At 41.6% G+C, this 24,889-nt stretch overlaps 1 protein-coding gene across 1 annotated transcript in view; it reads right to left on the reverse strand.

Moving 5' to 3' along the window:
• Positions 1 to 24,889, reverse strand: part of LOC124616453 — a 110,874-nt gene that overhangs the window by 57,123 nt on the left and 28,862 nt on the right. The window contains exon 3 of the mRNA XM_047144761.1: positions 18,763 to 19,013. Coding sequence (XP_047000717.1) covers positions 18,763 to 19,013 — 251 coding nt within the window. The remainder of the gene's footprint in view (positions 1 to 18,762; positions 19,014 to 24,889) is intronic.

Raw genomic sequence — 24,889 nt, forward strand, 5'->3', positions numbered from 1 at the left:
GTCTAAAACAAGTCCTAAGAATCAATATGTCTCCAATACAGTGAGTGGATCATCATGAAGGCAAAGTTCTGGTTCCGGATGAACAGTACAATGCCAACAGAAGTGCATGACACACGACTTCGCGGATGAAAACTGGAAGCCGTGGGCTAGAGTCCATGACTGCAGCCTTGTGGATGGCTCCCTGTACGTGCCCCTCAGCAACACGAGTACTGGTGGAGCAGTATGAAATGCAGAAGTCATCTGCATACAGAGAGAGAGAGAGAGAGAGAGAGAGAGAGAGAGAGAGAGAGAGAGAGAGAGAGAGACGGACGCCCCTACAGCTGCTGCTAGACCATTAATGGCCACTAAAAATAGAGGTACACTCAATACGGAGCCCTGTGGGACCCCATTCGTCTGGAGGCACCAACTTGGACACGGGAAGTACAAAGCAATAGGAAATTTTGGATAAAAACCGGGCACGGGCCTTTGAGACCCCCCACTTGTATAATATTGCAAGGATATGTTGTCGCCAGGTGGTGTCACACGCTTTTCGTAAATCATAAAAGACGGCAACCAGGTGTTGACGTCTGGTAAAGGCTGTTTGGATGGCAGATTCAAGGGACACAAGATTATCAGTGGTAGAGCGATACTGGCGGAAACTGTCCTGACATGGAGCTTGTAGGCCACGTGACTCCAGGACCCAACCCAACCGCCAACACCATACATTCCAGCAGCTTATAAAGAATGTTCAGGGGGGGGGGGGGGGGGGGGACTGATAGCTATCCCGATCAACAGGGTTTTTACTGGGTTTGAGCACCAGAATGATGATGTTCTCCCACCATTGTAATGGAAAGATGCCATCACACCAGATCCAGTTGAAGATCACTATGAGGTGTCACTTGTAGTCAGATGAGATATGTTTAATCATCCGACTGAATCCAATCTGCCCCAGAAGCTGTGTCGGGGCAATGTGCGAGGGCACTGAGGAACTCCCACTCTGTGAATGGGGGGTTATAGGAATCACTATGGTGTGTAGTAAATGAGAGGACTTTCCCTTCCAGCCGCCATTTGAGAGTGCGAAAGAATGGGGGTAATTTTCCGACGCAGAGGCTCGAGCATAGTGCCCGGCAAAGTGCCCGGCAATCGCGTTTGCATCAGTAGATAACATGCCATTTATGTTAACACCAGGAACACCTGTTGGGGTCTGGTACCCAAAAACTCATTTGATCTTTGCCCAGACTTGGGAAGGTGACATGTGGCACCCAGTGGTCGCCTTTTTATAAAATGCGAATGCGGGCATGGAGCCGTTTAAAGGCTATGAGGTACTCCAGGTAAGGGTGCCACTTATGCCACTGTACAGCTTGCCAACTCTCCTTAATTGCCCCAGCGACTTCCAGCATCCACCAAGGGACTGCCTTTCGCTGGGGGCACCCTAAAGAGCGAGGGATAGCGTTTTCCGCCGCAGAAACAATCTTAGTTACCTGCTCAACCACCATACTGATGTTACCATGTGGGGGAGATTCAACGGTGATAACAGAGGTGAAAGTTTCCCAGTCCGCCTTGTTTAAAGCCATCTGGGCAGTTGTCCATGGGCCTGACGCCAGGGCAGTGACAGAACAATGGGAAAGTGGTCACTACCACACAGGTGGTCGTGTGCTCTCCAGTGGACAGATGGGAGAAGACCAGGACTGCAAGCCGAGAGATCAATGTATAAATATGTGCCATGTGCCACACTGAAATGTGTGGTGGGCCCAGTATTTAAGAGGCAGAGATCACATTGTCACACTAAATTTTCAATATCTCTGCCACGGCCAGTAAGAACTGTGCCACTCCACAAGGTGTTATGAGCGTTAAAATCTCCCAAAAGTAGGATAGATATACGGAGTTGATCAATCAGTGCAGCCAATACATTCAGGGGTACCGCACCATCGGCAGAAAGATATACAATACATACAATTATTTGCTGTGTTGTCCTTATTCTGACAACAACAGCTTCAAGAGGGGTTTGAAGGGGCACAGTTTCACTAAAGACAGAGTTTAGGACATAAAAGTGAACTCTACCCGACACTATTATGGTACCTACTATTCCTGTAGTATCCCTAATAGCTGCGGAGGGGAGGGGTCCGCATTGCTGGGAGCCAGGTTTCCTGGAGGGCAATGCAGAGAGCAGGTGTAAAGCTTAACAGTTGGTGTAGCTCAGCCAGGTAGTGGAAAAAACCACCGCAATTCCACTGGAGGATGACGTCATCGTGAGACTGGGAAGGCATGGAACATTCAATGAGGCAGTTTACACCTCAGGGTCACCTGTTGCCACCAACTTTTTGTCTGAGCGGTCTATATCCATTGTGTCTCAAGGTCTGGTGAGATCTAGGTCGTCAGCGAACACCAGAATCTCCACCTCATCCGCAGATGCAGAGCATATAGGTAGCGGTGTTGTTGGTGCTACCGCAATTCCCTTGGTCTTAGTGACCTTCTTTTTGGATTCCTTTCACTGTTCCTTGGGTTTCCCTGGCTCGGAGGACTGATTCAGTCTCCGGGACTGAGAAGGAGCGTGAAGCCCTATGACCAGCTGCTTTTGGGCTCTTCAGCCAATGGTAGGTGTAATCTTTCCTACCAGCAGAAACCTGGGAAGGGAGTGACCCAAGGGACCCCTTTCTAGTGAGAGGGGAGAGGAGCTGAAGAAGACTTGCGCTTCTCCAGCTCAGAAGTGGGAACTGAACTCCCCGATGGTTGGCGGGGGCGGGGGGTGGGGATGTAGGTGGTGTGGGTGCAACAGGGAGGGAAGTGCCCAGACTGCAAAAGAAGGTCCCTGTGGAATATAATACCCTGGACCATATTTAAACTCTTATGGAGTGTGATCGTAACAGAAACACCCCCCAACTCTTCACAAGCGAGTAATGCCTGTGACTGAGCAGAGGGTGTTGTTTTTATCAAGACTGACCCAGAGCACATTTTGGACAAGCCCTCCACCTCCCCAATCATGTCCTCCAAATGCTCCACAAAAAACCGATGCTTCATGGAAATGAAAAATTCCCCATCAACTCTCGTACATACGAGGCACCGAGGCGAATAAGCTTCACTGCCATCCTTAGCCTCGCATTCCTCCCATGGTGTGGCCAGGGAGGGGAATGATTTGTGGTCCTATTTCTTAGTATTGAAGTTAGACTTTGCCCGTTTAGAGACTGCTGGCAGCAGACCACCAGCACGGGATGATGTACTATGCTTCACGGAGTATCATCCGCCCTGATGCCACCCACTCCAAGCAGGGGCCCTCCCCAAGGGCACCATCCAGCCTCAGCAAGGGCCACCTGGCAGGATAGACACTGCCAGGTGCCCCAACACCCCAGGGAGATGAACATCTACTCTGTGGCATATGTGCAGCACAGGCATCAGCAGAGCGATCCCTGTGTTGTCAGGGGGCTACAACCAACAGGGTAAATGGCAGCCCCACCACAACAGACTGGATACCGTGCTGGATATGAGGTGCTAAGAAGTCCACAGTCATCATCAGCACAGAAAGCAACACTGCACAGTGCAAGGTGGAAAATGCACCCGGGAAGATGCCCTCATTCAAGATATGGAGAATGAGGGGGACTGATATGCGACGATGAGAAAGTGGGCTAAAGATCTCAATGCATGGCGGACACAACGCACCACGGAAAGCGCCCTTCCCCAGTCAGCTCGCTCTTCGGAAAAATTTAGAAAGATGGAGTTGAAACCCGATCATCACATAAAGGCCGAAACGTTTGAGACTCCTTTTCGTTGCCTCTTATGACAGGCAGGAATACCTTGGGCCTATTCTAACCCTCGGACAAGCAGGAGGGGGAGGGGGGGGGGGGTCGCCCTGTGTGGTGAAACAGGCGTGGAGATCACGACTGTCATGTTGTAGAACATGCTCTGCAACTGGACATTGGGTGTTGCCAGTATACAGCCTCTGCCTATTCCCATTCATTGCAACTGGTAATTTGGCGGTTGCCATGCCGATGTAAAAGGTCGAACAGTGTTTACGTAACACTCGTTATATGATGTGTGTTGTTTCACAGGTGGCTCTCCCTTTGATAGTGTATATTTGTCAGTTACAGGACTATAGCTCAATTCTTTTATCTTGGCGGCTCGCGCATGCCCGCCCAGACGCTGGAGATTGCTGCGTTGCCAGTTGCACACGACGCACGCGCCAATAGAAGCAGCGCCATAGTATAGCATAGTTCGCAAGCTTACGTGTAGGGGGGAGCGCGCAGTTCATGAAGTAAAGCCACCACGGCCGCATTAACCCTTTCGCTGCTACAAAGACGTGCTCCCTGCATTCCGCGCTGTGGGCGATTTTGTCACTGTACTGCTCGCCTGTGCAGACACATTGTGTTCCGACTGCTTTGACACTCTTTATCATTCGATTCCACAAAAACTATTTGGCTCAAAAATTAGATTTTTACCTATCTTCTTGACTGATACCTTCCCCCCATAAATGACTTAATTTTGTTTCGATGTTCAACGCAGTTACTATGCAGCATTAAATATAGTAAACCTTTGCACGAAATTTTGAAGAGTTTGCAGAGGTAAAAGTCCATAGAGTATACTTTCCGTATGGTCGATTTTAGTTGCCACAATGTTGAGAATGATATGTGGACAAGATACCTATATATTTCATTTAATTTAAGTACCGCATAGGTGTCGTATGTAATATTGAGAATAATTCCACCTTTCGCGACTGTAACAAAAGTTTTACTTACACTGGGCACGTTTGGCTTTATTTTAAAGCACTTCAATCAATCAAAAGGAAGTAGACAAAATACATTAAACAAAACTGTGGACTTACAAAAACATTAGGACTTGAATATACCGTCTGTCAGTGAAGTGCTCAGAGCTACGTCAAATATAATTTTGTGTGTGGCACACACAAACAGCATTTATATGCTAAAACACTGATGAGCCAACACAGACGTTGAATATTGTGCTACCGCAGCACAAAACTACGAAAGGTGACTTGGCAATGGAGGACACAAAATACAGTCCTCTTATGATGCTTCAAAAGAGAGAAACGCGTCTGGTCTAAATAAGTCGCTTATTACAGTTGCAGAAGAGGGATATATTTCAATACCATTGGTAAAACTGCGACTGTGGAACAAAAACAAGAAATAGAACGTGAATACCATTGTGTCTGTGCCATACCTTTCTCCGATGGAAGTGCTTTAAAATAAAGCCAAACTTTTATTACAGTCGCGAAAGACTGAATATTTCTCAATATTACATACGACACCTATGTGGCACTTAAATTAAATGAGATATTCTTATACAGTAAATTCCATATGAAATTTAGGTATCTTGTCCACATTTCATTCTCAACATTGTGGCAACTAAAATCAACCATACGGAAAGTATACGCTATGGACTTTTACCTCTGCAAACTCTTCAAAATTTCGTGCAATGGTTTACTACATTTAATGCTGCACATCAAAACAAAATTAAGTCATTTATGGGGGGAAGGTATCAGGCAAGAAGACGTGTAAAAATCAAATTTTTTGGCCAAATAGTTTTTGTGAAATCGAATGATAAGTGTGTCAAAGCAGTGGGAACACCATGTGTCTGCACAGGCGAGAAGTGCAGTGATGACAAAATCGTGGACAGCGCGGAATGCGGGGGAGCACGTGTCTGCAGCAGCGAAAAAGTTAATGAAGAGGCAAAGCACTAGAAATTTCATTCAAACGAATAAAATTCGTGAAGTAAGGCACTCCAATATTGTTTTTAAATAAAGAAAATATTAAGCACCGCACAAGGTTTGAACTCGTAACCTTTCACTTGGCAGCCCAACACCTTAACCGTTCCGCTACCTCAGCTCATCGAACAGTGTAACTCCGTAAGGACTCTAACACCTCACGCAACTACTTATAAACACTGTTGGTATGACTATGAATTACTCACGCTTCGTCGAAGTACAATAGGAAATATACAATTACCGCTGTTCTTTATTGCCAAAAAGCAATTCGTGAGATTGAAACAAACACCTTTCCTTGCTATCGCCTGAATTAGGAGTCTTATTGCTTGTTTGGTTTAATTAATTAATAGAATATGAAGCAATTGGTATAAAGAATGCTTTTTCCAAACTTTCTGTAAAAGAAAGTCTGCTATCAAGACATTGCTTTTGTTCTATTACTTTATTTATGACTGAACGTTTCTAAAACTGAAGACACTCGTCCGTGCTCTGCACTGCTGTCGAGATCTGGCAACGTCGTTCTCTGTTCATTGGCTGACTGTGTTTTGTGACGTCAGATGCGCAGAACGAACCTAAACTCGGCCGCCAAGATATATGACGCGCACTTTAGTACAGGTGGTGGTATGGTAGGAGGGTGCATAGAGCAAGTCTTGCAGTGGGAACAGTCACAGGGATAGGAGCCACAGGTTAGGGAGATGGGTGCAGAAGGAGCATATGGTCTGACGAGAATGTTGTGGAGATTGGGAAGGCAACAAAAAGCTATTCTAGATGTGGTGGGCAAAATCTCAGATAGAACGCATCTAGAATAGCTTTTTGTTGCCCTCCCAATCTCCGCAATATTCTTGTCAGCCCCTATGCTCCCCCTCTGCACCCATCTCCCTACCCTATGGCTCCTACCCCTGTGACTGTCCCCGCTACAAGACTTGTCCTATGCACCCTGATACCACCACCTAAATCACTCCAACAACTGGCAAAACACACTATCAAAAGGGAGAGCCACCTGTGAAACGACAGGTCGTACACTAACTATTATCTAAACACTGTTTGGCCTTCTAAATTGGCATGACAACCACCAAATTATCAGTTAGGATGAATGGGCATAGGTAGAGGGTGTATATTGGCAACAAGCAATATCCTGTAGCATAGCATGTTCTACAACATGACAATTGTGACCTCGGTGCCAATTCCATCTGGATCCTTCCTCCAGACACCATTTTTCTCAGAACTCCACATGTGAGGACTAGTGTTACAACATGTCCTCGGTTCTTGCCACCCACCTGGCCTTAATTATGTTAATTTTTTCCGCCTTCTTTAGTTTTCTACACATTTCGTTTTCTTACCTGTCCATTTTTTGCCACCGCCTTCCTCCTCTGTTATGCATAATAGACTTAGTTTTTCACTCTTATTAATTCATGCACAATGTTTAAGCAGTAATTTCTGTCTTGCATGTTACCCTGTCTTCCACCTTTAAGATCTCAGGTTTTCAAATCTTGTCCAGTGCAGTCCCCAACAATCAGTCTTTCCTTCTCATCCCGTCCGGTAAGTCTCTCCTGACCCGTGATTCTGGGTGACTTTCCCAAAATCTACCCCTTATCTTAGACCTCCACCTGAAGGAGGATCTACTGGCTCTGAAAGTTTTCCTAATTATAATCTTTTATGTGTGTGTTCTGCCACCGTTTGGTGAGTACTTTCACATGAGAAGCAAAAATTTACACACAAACTATGATTCTCACCAAATCCTGGAAAAATACATAAAATGAATAATTATGAGGAGTTGGCCCATCTGCATCAAGAAGATGAGTGATATACAGAACACATTCTGTATGTCACTGACAATGATCATCACATTGCACTACACTACCCATCACTGAAGACTGACTCTCCTGTTCACAAGCTCTTTAAAGATTTAACACTTAGTTCTTTGGGTCTTAAATGAATGAGCATCTCAACCCTGGAATGGCCGCAGAGAAACAGTTAGTTCGGTTTGAATGGTTCAAGTAGATGATATGCAATAGCGCACTGCATTTAACATATTTTCCTTCAGTAATGCACTATTTCCAGTTTTATTTACCTCATGACATCAGTTATCTCCCCTCGGCACTGGGGTGTCTAACAGAACTGGTTCTTTTCCTAAAATCAAACAGTTCAGCTGTGCCAATTACAGCTTGCAACTCAATACAGAAACTCAGACTCTCCTTACTGTTTTCGGTAAGCACTGCCTTATTATGAATGGTATTCTGCCACCCACCAGACCTACGCGATATCCTTGTCCATCCCCACTCCACACCTGTTCCCAACCCCTTACCTCATGGGTCATGTCCCTGCAAACACTTAGATGCAAGACCTATCCCACACATCGTCCCACCACAACCTAACCCAATCTAGTCAGAGGCATTCCCTATCCCATCAGAGGCAGGGCCATCTGCTTCACGTGCTTCTACAGCTCGTCATGTGAATAAAGTTTTGTCAGACACTTCCTCTCACATTCAGCACAATGCGAGGAAACTTTTTGTAACTTTGAACATTTGCGGACGTTCTGTTCGCATGCAGCTGGACACTGGTGCGTCGTTTTCTTTCCTGAACAGATCGATGTATGACTTGCTTGGCTCGCCCCCGCTTCGTCGTTCACATTCCACACTGACTGCTTTTACTGGACAGGAAATCTCAGTGCTCGGCGTGTGTAGTTTGCAAGCCACGTATGGTGCAACACCCCGTACAGTGTCTTTCCATGTGCTCCGCTCGAGTGATGCTACGAACATTTTTGGCATGGACGCATTTGAACTTTTTGGCCTCGCAATTCAGGACAATGTACTTTGTATCAACACTAGTGGCCATGCAGACAGTGTTGCCGCACTATGCGATGATTTTACTGAACTGTTTTCTGATGGCCTTGGTTGTGCCACAGACTTTGCAGTGCATGTTGTAGTTAAAGACAATGCCACACCTATTTTCGGGCGAGCACGTCTGGTACAGCACGCACTGTGCGACGCTGTAGCTGCTGAACTTGTGCATTTTCAAGACAGTGGTGTCATTGAACCTGTTTCTGCTTCGCCTATAGTGTGTGTGAAGAAACCAAATGGTCATCTCTGTATTTGTGCTGACTAAGTCTACAGTAAATCCCCAGACAGTGGTAGCTACGTTTCCCTTACCGCATCCTGAAGACATTTTTGATAAGCTTGGTGTGGAAAAATTCTTTTCCACGATTGACTAGCAGGACGCATACTTTCAGATTCAGCTCGACGAACAGTCACAGTGCTAATTTAAGATCAACACCCACCTTGGATTTTTCAAGTTTCGCCGCCTTCTGTTTGGTTGTGCTTCGGCTCCTGCTACTTTTTAGTCTTAGGCTGCGTTCACACTGCCGGCCGGGCCGAGCCGAGCCTGGCCGGGCCGGGCCGCCGCCCACTTTGATATCAAGCACATGGTTTTGAATTGCGGTGTTCACACTGGCGGCCGGGCCGCGCCGACACGGCGTGAGCCTCCCGGAGCCGAGCCGGCGACATCTCGAGTGTTTAATATTGCCGGCAGCTTCTGCAGTACACGCATCGCTCGTCTCCCCTCTGCTTTCATCACAAGTATGACTGCACATGTCTTATTTTAAGATGTTACCTCACATTTCACAATCAGTGAGGATAAATTACGTTTATTATAATGACACATGCGAAATTACTTTTACTTCATTTATTTAATCTACTGTGTGTACATGCATTTACAACAATAGCTTGCCAGCGATCGCGGCATTGCCGCCACTGAATAGTTCGCATTTACTTGTAAACGGAGACAGATATGAGTGTCACTGAGGGACGGAAATGTGTCCCTACCAGATGACAATGCATTGTGAAGTCATGCTGTGGCACGTTACTATAAGCTGTTGTCTGTGACATCTTTTTGCGATGTTCTTACTTTAATGAATGCAGAATAACATATATATGACATTAACTTGTGTTCGGCTAGTATGACAGTAACTATGCAGTTTCCAGATTATGGAACGAAGTAACCAAGGAGTGTGTTTCAGATAGTACACACAAATATAAATTATTTTCCTTTATAGTTTTATTTGTTTTATTTACGATGAAATGAGATACACAAAAATACAGTAAATAGTTAAGTACTTTCAATTCCAAAATTTATTTTTGAAAGGTTTTTTAATTATTTTAAGTTGCATTTTTAACGAAATATTCAACAAAAGTGTTCCTGACAGTTTTCGACCGTAATGTGGAATTTCTGTTGAATGTGGCACCAGCCGTCTGCATATCAGCGTTGTTACAAAACTTTTCAGCTTCAACATTGCATCCTTCTCTGTCAATGACAATATTATGAAGTAGACAAATGCACTTGACTATGTGATCAGCTACGTTAATGGATGTTTCAATTTCCTTCCTCAGTAGTCTCCATTTATTGGTCATTATACCAAATGCACATTCAACAACTTTTCGTGCTCTGGAATGCATATCACTGTATAGAATCTTCTCGTTGTTCAAATTTCTGCGAGGAAAAGGTCTCATCAAAATGACGTACGGCAGTTCCTGACACATTCCTTTAAGTCTTGTTGGTGGCGGTAATAACAGCTCCCCATTTGTAAGTTTCTTATCTAACATACTTTCTTTAAACACGCCTGCATCAGACTGTTTACCGTAGGCACCAACATCTACAGCTATAAATTTGTAATTTGCATCAGCAACTGCTTGGAGTACAATCAGATAATACTGTTTGTAATTGTAAAACATGCTGCCAGAAAGTTTAGGACATTGGACACGCATGTGCTTCCCGTCTATACATACAACAGAGTTTGGAAATCCCCATCTCGTATGCATTTCACTGGCAATTTCTTTAAATCGAGAAACAGTTGGAGTTGGTAAATGAATGGGAGCAAGTGACTCCCATATGGCCATACAAACGTCTTTCACCACCACTGATACGGTGGACACTCCTAATCGGAATGACGATGCTAGTGCATGAAAGGGGATGCCAGTGGACAGATACCTGAGTAAAAAAATCGTAAAATGTGTTACTCAAGTGTGGTGTTGGGCGAAGTTTTTACAGTTTTGTTTGCACGGTAGATATTTACTTAGTCCATGTCATTTCACAGTTATACAACAATAAATAATTAAAGAGACATTTTCTTGCATCCTTCTATATTCTTTCAATTAGAATAATGAAATCGAAATGCAAAGACCTGAGAGACAGTTACAGAGAATAACTTTTATAACTTGGCAAAATAAGGTCATGTGATCCAGTGAATAGTATACTAAAATGCAATTCCACTCGGGCTTTGTTCTGTCATATGATTTTCCTGAGTTCCAAGAGCTATGCACAGTTCCTTATCAGTGGAAATAGAACCACTGAGTCAAAGGGCATTATCTCAAAACTCTTCGCCTATCAATCTGTCTATCTTACAAGGTAATGAAAAGAATTATGTGGGGTCATCAGTGGCCCCACATGATGAACCATCACCACTGCCAAGTACTGCATCATGAAGAAAAAAGAAGAAAAAACTTGGAAAATTCTGAAGGAGTGTTTCTGTGATTCTTCGTTGAAGGCACAGCAAGACATTACCCAAAATGACGAAGCTAATTATTTCCTAATGATTCTCAGGAGTCCCATAAACTCTCTTCCCCTCAGAGGTAAGCATTTGTGAAATTTAAAATACAAAAGCATGACTACAATTAATTGGAGGTAGTGAATGCCGTACAAAGTTCTACTGCAAACCAAAAAGTGTATACTAACGAATCTTACCCTATCGTTATACACAATTTTTCTTCTGCTGTTATACTTCTGCGGAAATTTGTGTTCTGTTTTGAAATTTTGTCTTGAATGTTCTGCAGCACATACTGAAATGTATTATGATTCATTCTGTAATATGAATAAAATTTTTCAGGACAGTTTTTAAGTTCTTCATGTAAAGAAAAAAACTCTCCTAAATGTCTGTCGCTATTTATGGGATGAATCCATAACCCCCTAGTTCTTCTGTACTTCAAAACTCGACGAGTTACTGCAGAGTCAAAACAATACCAATAAAAGAGTGAAGACATTGTTCTACACGACAGCACAGACTAGCTAAAGGCGAGCAACTGTTGACTGCAGCTACGTTTTCTACTGACTTGCTTGTCAGCTGTCGAAGGGTGGGGATCTTTTTTAAATTTATTTATTTGGCCTCCGGCAGCTAACAGCCATTTAGCCAAAGAGTGGGGATTACCTTGACAATGCAGCGCAGCCCGCCAAGGAAGAAAAAAAAAAACAATGAAGAACAATGAAACGCACATCTGTGTCGATCTACAGTAGTTTCATTAACTCCCCATTATTTTTTCTGTCGAAGTAGACAACGAGACTACAGAATTGCGCTTCAGTTTCTGCAGTAAAGGTATCACAAATCTCCAGTTTGCTTTTGTGATTAGTTTTACAATGCATCAGGTGCAAGATCTCTTCTTAGATTAATATATTCTTATCTTTTAGTTCGAAATGTACATTATACTAATTGTAGGATGTTGATGACAAATAATTGTTTGTCTTTTGTGATGCAACGTGTGGCCAATTATAAAAGCATAGCAGATGATTGTCCAGTAGCCGGGGGGAAAAATTATTATACATTTGGATTTATCTAGACAATGAGACCATTAAAATAATACGAGGGTCCGACACTAGGTCTGCGCTGATCACAAGTAATTAGTTTTTTTCTGTCCTGCATTATATGACTACACTAAACCAAGCTGTAACTGCGCGAACTCCGTGGTTTGCGGACGCGGCACTGACGCCACTGAGTAGCTCGCATTACTTGTGACCAGAGACAGATATCAGTATCATTATCATTATCATTTCAAAAACTTTTTGGTACTTTTAGCTACATTTCATTTCCAACAATGTATGGTCTAAAACGGATCTAACAGTAAGCTACCTGCTACATAACTTTTTCACTACAAGATTTGTAAATCAAGTGCACAACGTTGACAAATAGCATCATTTCACAATGACTGTTAAGAAATATGGAAAGATAAATGATTCAATACGAAGCTAAGATGTTACAATACAACGTGTACAAAAATCAGATTTTTTAGCCGCACACTTTCTTCAAAATCGGTTGAGAAGCGTTACGAAACTAAGAAATCACGCGAAACGAAAAGTAAACTTTTTCTTATTTCACGACGTAAGTAACGCTTTTAAGGAAAAAATAAGTTCATAAAACGATGGGGCGAAGTCTTATATACGGCTAAGAGTTTTTAAAACATGAAAATCGGAGAAGTGGATTTTCCTCCATTTCACCGTCCCGGCTCGGCGCGGCGCGCAATGTGAATGCACTACACGTCGGCCTGAGCTGGCTAGGCACGAGCCGAGCCAGTACGCGTCATCCCTGGCCGGCCCGGTCGGCAGTGTGAACGCAGCCTTACTTGCAGCAGTTGTTTGCCACTGTCCCTGGTTGCTCAAATTACGTGGACGATATAGTTGTATCAGGTCGCACCCCAGGTAAACATTTACAGAATTTGTGTGCCTTATTTACTGTACTTTTGCAGGCACGACTAAAGTGTAACAGAGATAAGTGCAAATTTTTTCGAACTGAGATTCAGTATTTAGGACATATGATTAATGGACAAGGTATCCACCCCTCGCCGTCACATCTCAGTGCTATTAGAGACTTGCCAGCGCCCAGGAACTTGAAAGAACTTCCGTCTGTGTTGGGCAAAAATCATATATTATATTCAGCACAGATTGCAGTGCCTTTGCATCATCTTCAGTGTAAGAACGTTCCTTTTGCTTGGTCTTCGGAATGTGACGCTACTTTCCACAAGCTCAAATCTGCTTTGTTGAGTGATCTCTGTTTGATTCCTGTCGATCCCCCCAACCCAGTTGTTTTGGCTGTTGATGCATCCTCTCACAGCATTGGAGCGGTTCTCCCTAACCGCATTAATTCGCTTTTGCGTCTAAGTTGCTCAATTCTGCCCAGCAAAACTGTTCTCAAATCAAGAAAGAAGCTTTAGCTATTGTCTATGGAATGTCAAAGTTTCATGATTTTTTTGTACGGTCGCAAGTTCTATTTGGTCACCGACCATAAGCCTTTGATGTTGTTGTTTCACCCGTCAAAGCCAGTACCGGCCCGTACTGCACAAAAGTTGCAACATTGGTCTTTGTTTTTGTCTAACTACAGTCACGAAATCTTGTTAAGGCCTATGGCCCAGCATTGCAATGCTGATGCCTTTGTCCTGTCTCCCTATCAGTCCTGACGAAGAGTTTGATTCTTCCGAATGGTCATGCATGTTCATTGATTTGCAAGATAAGGAATTAGCTGATGGTCTCCGGTGGATTTTCGTCGCATTGCTTCCGTGACAGCCACTGACGCTTCTTTGCAGATTCTTTTGCAGTATATTCGTACTCAATGGACTCCATCTGCTACGCAGATTCGAGATCCACTTGTTCGACATTACTTTGCACAATGTCACAACTTGTCTGTACACCATGACGTTATCTTGTTACGAACTGACAATGATCAGTCTCATGTGGTTGTACCTCATTCGTTGCAATCTGAAATTCTGGGGGTATAGTGCAGATGAAGCAATTAACACGTCATCACTGCACTTGAGTCGGCATTGATAAACAAATTGAGAATTTGCTTGCTAACTGTCACTCTTGCACGGAGCATCAATCTGCTCCCTGCCAGCACTTCTCTGCGTGGCTGACTCCTACTGCACCTTGGCAGCACGTTCATATTGATTTTGCAGGTCCTTTCTGAGACACCCGCTGGTTGATAGTTATTTATGCGTACAGCAACTTCCCCTTTGTTGTACCTATGTCTTCTTCTACATCTGCAAGTACTGTTCGGGTTTTAACATCTATTTTTTGCATTGAGGGCCTTCCTGAAGTTATTGTCTCTGACAATGGCCCCCAATTCGTGTCCTCAGAGTTGGGAGCGTTCTGTGCTGCTAATGGCATTCATTCACCATCTGACCTCAGCCCCGTTACATCCCCAGTCAATCAGTGAGGCTGAACACTTTGTGCGTACGTTTAAAGCGCAGATGAGTAAGTTGCAAGCCACGCACTCTCGCGAGTGAGCACTCTGGACTTTCCTTGCTTCATATCGCTCTCAGCCGCACAGCACCCATTCCCCAGTGGAATTGCTACATGGCCGCACCCATCGGTCACTCCTGCAGCTTTTGCACCCGCCACCATGCGATCCCGCTGCTTCACCTCGTTCTGGCTTCGCACCGTGTGTTTGGTGTTCTATCGCGTTTTCTCTGGCAGGCAGCGCTGGGAGCAGGGGCGCATTCTTCGCCGGCTTGGCCATGCCTTATTTCTCATTTCTGGTTGCTGCAGCACAGCACTGTCAAGGGACTCCGGAACCAGATTCATTTGTGGCATCCTCAGTTTTCTGCCGCTGGTTGTTTCCGCCAGAATTGGAGGCTTCGCGGCTTCTGCCGCCTCAACCCACGACTCCGACAGCGGTGCCACCGCCACCATGCATCGCTGCTGGGTATGCTCAGATAAGGAGGGGAGCAACGACCTCCATGGGCAACGGCAGCGGTGGCGTGACGGCAGCCTCAGCGTCCATCGGTTCTGTGAGAATCTTTTTGTTGTGCCTGTCTGCAACTTAGCATCTCTGGTATATGGTAAGTAGCAACTTTCTTTCTCTAATATTGTTATATTCCATCATGGATTTTCTATTGTTTAATATTAAAAATGTTTTAGTCTGAGAGCAAAAAGATTTTGTGCACGTTCTTACATTATAAGCATAAGAAAAAGTGCACAGTTTCATGAAAATCTAAGGTGATGGGTGACATGACATGCATGATATGATGTTGAATGACCCTGCCTTCATACTGTTGTTTCCAATACAGAGAAACAGAAACATCACACAAGAAACTTAAATTCATATTTTTAAAACAAATGTGAATGCTGTCCTCCAATATGTCAGTGAAAGGTGAAAAGTAAATAAAAAGGTAACTTCTTCAATATTCATTTTATATATATTTTCGAGGATTTGGTGAGAATAATAGATGCGCGTAAATTTCTGTTTCTCATGTGAAAGTTCAGGACAACAAAAACAATCAATTTTTGAAAAAAATAAGATGATTGGCTGGATAAAAAAAAGTACTCACCAAGCAGTGGCAGAACACACAAAAAAGATTATAACTAGGCAAACTTTCGGAGCCAGTGGATCCTCCTTCAGGTGAAAGGGTTGAAGGGGAAGGAAGAAGGGTGAAGGAGGAGGACTGGAGAGGTCTAGGAAAAGAGGTAGATTCTAGGAAAGTCGCCCAGAATCACGGGTCACGAGAGACTTACCAGACAGGATGAGAAGGAAAGACTGATTGTTGGGGGGCTGCACTGGACAAGATTTGAAAACCTGAGAGCTTAAAGGTGGAAGACAGCGTAACATGCAAGACAGATTCGAACTGTGTTCGACTGTCTTGTGAACTGCGTAGGCTAACCACATTACCATACCAACTTCTTAGAATCGGCACCTTCGCACACATACATCAGGTACATAACAGACGCATAAAACTTCTCTTGCGACTTTCTTGGAACTGCTATAGTAGTGATCTTGCTACTTGCACTTTATGTTGTTTTAATGACTTACTAAAGGTGTACAAAGTTTGAAATAAATCAGTGATTCCAACAGCAGGGCCTCCCCTTGTAAGCATATCAAAAATATACAGTCTATATAAGGAAGAATGTATGGACTTCAAACCAGCCAGCAAAATAACTTTTAGAAGACCATTTGATCAGAACTACAGTCTTGCCTTATGCAAACTTAAAAAGGAAATGTCAAAAATGTGTGAGTCATGAGAAAGCATATAATTATGAAGAAAAGAAAGCAATGGAAAAAGAGTATAATGAGCATATTGCAAGGAAAAATGAGTGCAATCAAGAAATAGCTACTGATTATGGAAGATGTAAAGCAGGCAAGAGCTCTGTATCCTTGACTCATTTCATTTACAGTCTGTCTTGCAAGTGAAGTCAGTTAAATGTCCTGTAGTCTGAAAATATGAGCAAACAATTTGACTATCTATGAACTTTCTTAGACAAATGATGCATTCTGCTATGCTCGGATTGAACTGAAAGTGAGGTAGCTCAGAAATCTGTACCTGTATCGTGAGATGGATTAAACAGATTCAACCAAATATACAACATATTTCATTATCCTCTGACAGCTGCAGAGATCAGAACACAAATCAAAACAATTGCACTGTTCCTGTACTTGGTTCAGACAACAAATTCAGACATTATTGAACCTGAGATTCTTTTATCTGGTGAAACATTCATGGAAGTACATAACTTTTGTTTCATTATAGTTGTTAAAGTTGGCCAAGTGCTTCAAAGTTTTGCAAATTTGCAACTTACTGCATGGCACTATGACAGAGTGCGAAGATGGGGGAGCTACAGATGCTACAGCCAATAGCAGATCAATTACAAGGGTGTAATAGTGACATCGCATAATTTAGATGGGAACTGATGAGTGGTGAGAAAGGGCTTTAAAGAGTCAAAACATTTCATGTAGCAGATGCTGTGCGTCCTGGACTGGATGACTTCTGTAAGGCTCTAGAGAATCTTGATCTCGGGTTTACCGACAGATAAAGGAGCTCTGTATCCTTCACACTAACAGAGTCAGCGATTGATTTTGGGTGGCAACTGGCTGCACTGTAATAGTTTGTAGCTTTGATTAGTCTAAGTGCACAATGTACTTTAGAAGATTTCGCCTTTTGTAATGCTAGGCACTTATCATTGAGCAGTTTCATTGCAGACTGGAATTTTTCCGCTAATGACATATGCGAGCAGTGAAGTTTTATTAGCAAGTGTGTACACACACATGAACAGTTCAGTTTCTCATAAATTGTGAGCAAGTCCTTGAGTTTATTTTGCAAACTGACTGGTGCTACAGTTACAGTATCAGTGCCAGTAACGAAGCAATACAGTACATAAAAAAGAGCAATTTAAACTGTATTGATTGTGTTGCCTGGCTTATTTGTTACAAGACACCAGCTACATAATTTTAATCAAAAGATGGGTAACTATTCTGCAAGGAAATTGTAAACTTGTGATGACGTAAGAAGAGAAACTCATTGCAGTGATATCCAATTTGTCACCGGACAAAATGTGATGATCCAAAATTCAGATAAAATACAATCATACATTTCTGTTCCCCTGCCAAGAAAGAGTTGTAATACACAACGAGGAGTCACAGGTTGCAAATACAGTTTAATAATAATAAGAAATACACACAAAACTTAACCAATATTAAATACATAATGACTGTTTCATTTGTTGGTGATTGATTAATAACAGCTGACTTAACGAATACTTACATATGCTATCTCACTAATTCCACTTAATAACAATTAAAGCAACAGCATTTAAGAGACAGGAACTATTAGATGTAAAATAGTAACTGAAAATAAACAAATGGCACAATGTAAATGAATACAACAAATTCTTAAGAATAGAGTTGATTTAATTTTACACAGCTGGAGCTATTTCAAATTTGCATTGGGAAAGAATGAAGAATAAGGGAGGAAGTAAGCAGTGGGAGGAGGACAAGAGGGAAGACAAAAGAGTAGAAGATTAGACCTTGAAGTACTCTCAACAATTTAGTTGTTACAGGCTGAACACAAGCTCTCTGAACAAGGAAAGGAATGGAAATTCAGCCACAACCCTTTGAAAGGAAACAAGAGAGGCTTCTTCTTCTTCTTTTTTTTTTTTTTTTTTTTCAACCTTCCCCCCCAGGGGCGGGGTGGGAATGGGAGGGCAAAGAAGGGGGGGGGGGGGGGGGGGGGAGGGGGCAGGATGAAGTGGTGATTGTGGTGAAAGCACATACTTACTTCACATTATGGAGTTGCTCAGCACCAATCATTCAGGCTGAATTTCCAATCTTTTTTGTCTTTTATTTCATTCTACATAAAACCTAAAAGTTTCAACAATAACTTATTCAAAAAAATTTTTATATACAGGCTGTAGTGTAGCTGCTGTCTTTAAGTGATACATCGTACCTTTCTCTGGAATCTGCAGGAACTAGTGGAACAACACCAGTATCACCTCAGAACTAATAAGTTGTGTCAGGCAATCTGATTATTCCAAACAAATATTACCAAACTTACCAAGATTTACCTCATACTTTGGTTTCTCAATGGAGCTGTTATTGGCTTGCTGCAGAGAAATATCTTTCAAATGAAACTGATGAAGTACTTCAGCTACATTCCAATGAGCCTCCTGGACAGCATAATGAAATGCAGTACAGCTTTCATTATCCTGAAGCCATGGATCCCCACCATTCAGAAGCAAAAGCCTCAGCAGATCTGCATGGCCCCAAGCAGCAGCAACATGTACTGGTGTCAACCCATCCGAATTCCTGTATATTAAGAAATGATAATGTTGCCTGTCCTTTCCATAGATAAATTTGTTACAATAACAACTCACAACATCACAAATAACACTTTTTAGCATATTTAATAATTGCTTGGACTGCAATGAATTCAAAACCTAGTTCTAAAAAGAAATAATCAGAATGTCCCACATAAATTAATTTTTCCCTAAATTAGCGATAGAAGACAAACTGAAACAAAAAATCTTCCGTTCTGGGACCAACAAGAATGTTAAGATAGAAATGTCAAGATAAATCTTAATAGTCAGGGTTAAGAAGGGTCATGGGCAATAAACATAGGAATTGCATTGAAAAGTTCACCTATTCAAGCTGACAAATTTTACTAAGAGTTGGTGCCATAAGCCAAAGCACAGAAAGTTAAATTATCTGAAATTTGTAGATTCAAATTGAAATCACAGCATCAGCCATAATTAGAACAGGTGAATGTCAGAAGCATATAAGGAATGACAACGTAATAAAAAATTTGATTTTCAGTACTACATGTCACACACAATCATGAAAAAAAATATATTACGTCAAATATAGTCACAAAAAGTGGAATCATTGAGGTGATATGCCTTATACTACATGAACATGCTGAAATCTAATGGTTATGAATTTATGTGAAATCTCAAAGCTTTTTAAATAAAATTAACATTCCAGTTTGTTGAGACAGTCACTGTAGAATGTTTGACTTTGTTGATAGCGCCACAAGTTCACCTCTGATTGCCCCATTTTAGCACTACCAAAGTGAAGTCCTCGAAGGTCTTCAAGTTTTGAAAGCAGATAAAATCTGATGGGGCCAAAGTAGAGACTGTATGGAGGATAATCAATGACAGTGAACCCACGATATCTGATTGTTGCAGATGTCTGATCTCACTTGTGTGGTCTGGAATTGTCATTCTGAAGAAAAGGGTGCTTGATGTGTGGACGAACTCTTTGCATCAGAAGCTCAATTACAGCATGCTGTTTCTCATGCGCTGAAATAGTTACATTATATCATGCTAGATGCTATAATTCATAGCCATCTAGCAGCAGAGGGCTGCAAATGTGTAGACAATAAGAAGGGAGATGTAGAATGAAAATGAACTTCGTTTTATTTTAAAAAATTCATGAGTTTTCACATAAATAATTCAGAGGCATTTTTCATCATGCCCTTTCATAATGGCGTGCACTTAAAAAGGCAGGTATACGACAGTGTCAGATGGACAGCATTCTTTTAACACTGTTCTCTAAAACATATACATGGAAGGATATCATTCTTGGTTGTTTACTCAATATTTTTGTATCTTCCTGATGTCACCCATTATGAACACTACAGTGGCAGAATAAATGTCAGCACACAAACAGAAAAAATAAACACTAAAAATTCAATGTGCAACCAGAGATGCATACTATACGCATGCTGATGCACCATGCCAGACAATGGCTCTTGGTAGATCTTTCCACAAGCACTTTACTTTGTCTATATCCAGTAGGAAAAAAAGCAACTGGAGATCAGTATGGAACAAACATGGTGTTTTCAACTGGAAAAAATACTATCTAAGGATGAAATAACTTAAGGTTTGCCCCTCCTCATACAAAGTTATGTTGCTGATAGTTAGGACAGCATCAGTCGTATTTATAGTTATATCAAGACAGCAGTTATCAACACACAGTCATTGCACCTGTGTATAAGTGGGTAGATCACTACTCACCAAACAGACGAAACACACAAAACACTTAATAGAAGACAGTGACAGAAAGAGATTAAGCAAAATATATAAGTGCAAATATCAATGTAAATTACTATACAGGCAACAATAATAACAAAAGGTACAGAAACATCAGTTATATGACTGGCAAGCAGTTAGCATGCTTTACAGATCTATATACATGGAGCTACATGTTGCTAATAAGTTTGTTTCAGGTAGAAGATACAAACAATGGGTTTTAGACAGAACCCTTGTTAAATAATGAGTTTCATTGCAATTTTCCAGCCAAAATCTGTCAACACAGCCCTCAAAAACTCAAACCACGTGAAAGTTGGCTAATAATTCCATGAGAGAAACAATCACTACAATTAAATGAAGCTCTAGGTCCCAGTACATTCCTGTCACAAACTATACAGAATTTTCAGCAGAGCTGGTTCCATTTTCAACCACAGTATACTGTAGATCCCTCAAACAAAAAGCTACGCTTAATGATGGGGAAAAAAAGCACAGGTCACAACCCTATATAAGGAAGGTAACAGAACTATATAAGGAAGGTAACAGACCTATATAAGGAAGGTAACAGACCTATATAAGAAAGGTAACAGAAGTTATCCACAAAACTATTGTCTAATATCCTTGACATCCATTTGTTGTCGACTCTTAGAACATATTCTGAGATCGAGCAAACTGAGTTACCTCAAAGAGAATGATCTCCTCCAGGCCAGTCAGCACATATTCTGAAAACGCCGATCATGTGAAACTCAACTTTCACTTACCTCACATAACATCCTGTAAGTCATGAATCACAGAAATCATGATGGAAGCAATGTTTCTTGACTTCTGAAACAAAATTGGCTCCATACCACAACAAAAGTGTTTTCACGTGGAGTGTGAAACAAAATTGGTGACCTGATTGAGGATTCCATGGTAGGGAAGATGCAGCATGTTGTCTTGAACAGAGAGTCAACAGAATTAGAAATAGCTTCAGGGGTGACACAGAAGTGTGCTGCAGGTCCTTTTCTTCATGTTGTATATTAAAGACCAAGCACACAATAGCAACCCAAAACTTAACAGACAGCCAATGGAGTTACCAGGATTGATAACAGCTAACACACTGTGTTTAACAATTTGTATGAATATCACATAGGCTCAGTCACAGATAAAACAGCTGGCAGTTTTCATTTGCAGGATACTGGAAAAATACTGTCGGTCAACAAAGGAGACAGTTTACATAGTGTTTGTGCTTCTCATCTTAGAACGTGCTGAAATGTATGGAACCCATACAAAACTGGACTAACAGAAGAAACTGAATGTATATGAAGAAGAGCAGCACAAATGGTCACAGGTCTCTCTGATTCATAGTAATGTTAAAGACCTTTATTGGTAGGCTAAGATGAATGCAAATTATTCCATAACAGAGTGTATACGTGGACAACGAAAAAAAAAAAAAAAAAAAATCCCGGATTTTTCCCCGCATCAAAATGCACTTTCTCCCGGCTGAAAACATACTTTTTCCATGTTATTAAGTGACAGTATATTTTCCCTTGGAACTGTAAAACTTATCAGTCCTTTGAATGGTAATGTTTGTAGACACGGGTGTAGAATTTCCTGGCACATTAGAAAACGAAACTCAGGGAACAAACTCTGGAAAGATTTTTGATGTGCAGCAACATGTACGCTGCATATTTTCGTATTATGAAAATATAAATTCATATTCCACCAAACATCGCATGTTACTTTCCGAACCATTGTAATCGAGATTGCGATGCGCTTTTGTAAGCCAGTCATAGCTCATGTAACGTGATCCCGCCAGCCGATGACAGCGGTTAATCAGACCACAGGACACATGATGTAGTCAGCTAACGGCAACATCAGAGTTAAGTAGTGCGGATACACCAACAGCAAAAGTTATGTTTTAAATTAATATACATAGTGTTGCTACAAGGAAAGCAAAGCTTACACATATAATATTGGTCTCTAAGGTTAATAAGCTGCAAGAGAAGCTAAGTTTTCAAATATAATGTTGACATTTTTTGCACGTTACACTTTAAAATATATCACACAAACTTACCAGTAAATTTTTTAACCGAGTCCAGTGACCTGTCCTCAAAGTTTTCCACAAATAAATTAGCTGCCGCAGAGGAGAAAGAGCTTCCCATAGCAATACATCAATTTGTTCATAATAACAACATGAATGTCTGATCTAGGCTCAAAATTCTTCTAACTGGCTCGTCATCAAATACTGTTTGATTTAAGAAATTCATCGTACACTCTCGCACCTAGTTCAACTTGCGTAAAAGGAAATTTACTTTGAAAATAACGCTTTTCAACCAACCATTCGCAATATTTTCCCATGACCTGTTACAAATAGGTTCGTTTCAGTAGTCGTCAGAGAGTGCCAGATAACAGGCACCACCGCGCTTTGGCAACTGCTATGATGCATGAAGCCCATATGTTCGTACGTGTAAAACATTGAAAGATCTTACAGTATGTCATAAAAGAAAAGAAAAACATCAGAGGATACTCCAACAGCATCGGAATTCCGTGAACCATACTAAAATGGCACATTTAAAGTGCATACTTAAAGAGCACATTCGTATGTCCAGATTCCCAATGAAGTAGGCCTCGACCTGATATTAAGCTTTTCATTGTTGGTTTCAGAATGTAAATTTTCTTGGAGTACCAGTACTGTATTAACTCATTTTTGATTCTTTATTAGGCCATAATGCCACGTGCTAGAAGATGAAAAAGTGCACTTGAAATGCAGCGAGCAGTTGAAATTAGCCAATAGTGTGGAACTAAACACTGTACCAAACACATTGACTGCTTCAGCATAAAATATTAATAAAAACCAAATTTCTTTTGCAAACCGACAAAAATAACTTCATTGTTCTACAAGGCGATTCATGCATGGCTGTCAGAAAAGTGGAAATAAAATCTGAAACTAATAACGTATATTAGCCTTCCGTAATTATGTGAACGTATTTTAATTCACTTGATAGCTCCCGCCCACAGAAATCCATTTTATTTTCATTTGACGTGAGAGCAGTAAACGAAGAGTAAATAGCAAAATCATTAAATGTAAACACAGGTCACGTAGAGACTAAATACTTCCCCACTATAATTCTCACTGCTCTGCACATCAGTCCCGGATCTATGATATTTCCGAACCGGGGCAATACTAAGATAGTGGCGTCCCCCGCCCCTCCCCTCCCAGCCCCCCACCCCTGGCCCCCTCCCTCGAGCATTTGAGATAAGACGTCAAAAATTTTAAAAAATCGAATTTTCAAAAATATGATAATTCTGTAGCGCACATCTTTCTGAAGAGTCTCATACGTAAAACATATGTTCAAGGAAATGTAAGACATATTATTTGGTCTTACATGTGCCAGAGCGCAGTGCCACCCCTCTTCATACAGCATTCTTCTATCGCACAACACTGCATTTCGCTCTGTGGAACTGAATCGTGTATATTTTGTACTGGATGCCATCAAACTACATTCAGGACAGTGGAAATTAAAATGTCCTGTGGTGCCTCTCCTGCTCCCAGTAGACCGGTTTGACATCCTGCCCCTCTTTAAAAAAAATAAGTAAATAAAAATAAAAAACACACAATTAATACTGGATGGGATTATTTGTAATCGGGAGAACGAGAACTCTGCAGAAAATTTGCACTCTTTATTGCCTGTTAGCTAATAACTTGCTGTTTTGTTTGACATAAAATTAAATATAGGATACATAAAACAAGTAAAGACCTTAAGTCCTAGCTTTTCTTCCTCTCTAATCTTGCTACAGCTTTACATGGCGTGCTTTCCTTTCTGGGAAAGAATCTATTACCTCATCAAAGTTCGTCAAACTTTTTGCTACATGAAAAATTGAAATGTCGTTGTTGAATTGTGAAAAAGCTGTTAATACAAATAGTATCCAAGAGTGGTGTGGCGATCTGATTACATGTGTTTTGTCACTGTCTGCTAGATAAAATGAAATAAGCCTGCCTAATATTGCAGCAATTTTAACACACACCAAATAAACGAGACTGTTTTGGCAACAATGGTCATATTTATAACACGATATAATTCACGGAGTACCAATATCAAATGTCTATTAGGTCTACTACAATCAAAAAGCAAGACACTATCCAAATTGAACCCTGCCTGGAACACTTCCGTC

Source organism: Schistocerca americana, chromosome 5 (genome assembly GCF_021461395.2).
Source record: "Schistocerca americana isolate TAMUIC-IGC-003095 chromosome 5, iqSchAmer2.1, whole genome shotgun sequence".
Taxonomy (NCBI): domain Eukaryota; kingdom Metazoa; phylum Arthropoda; class Insecta; order Orthoptera; family Acrididae; genus Schistocerca; species Schistocerca americana.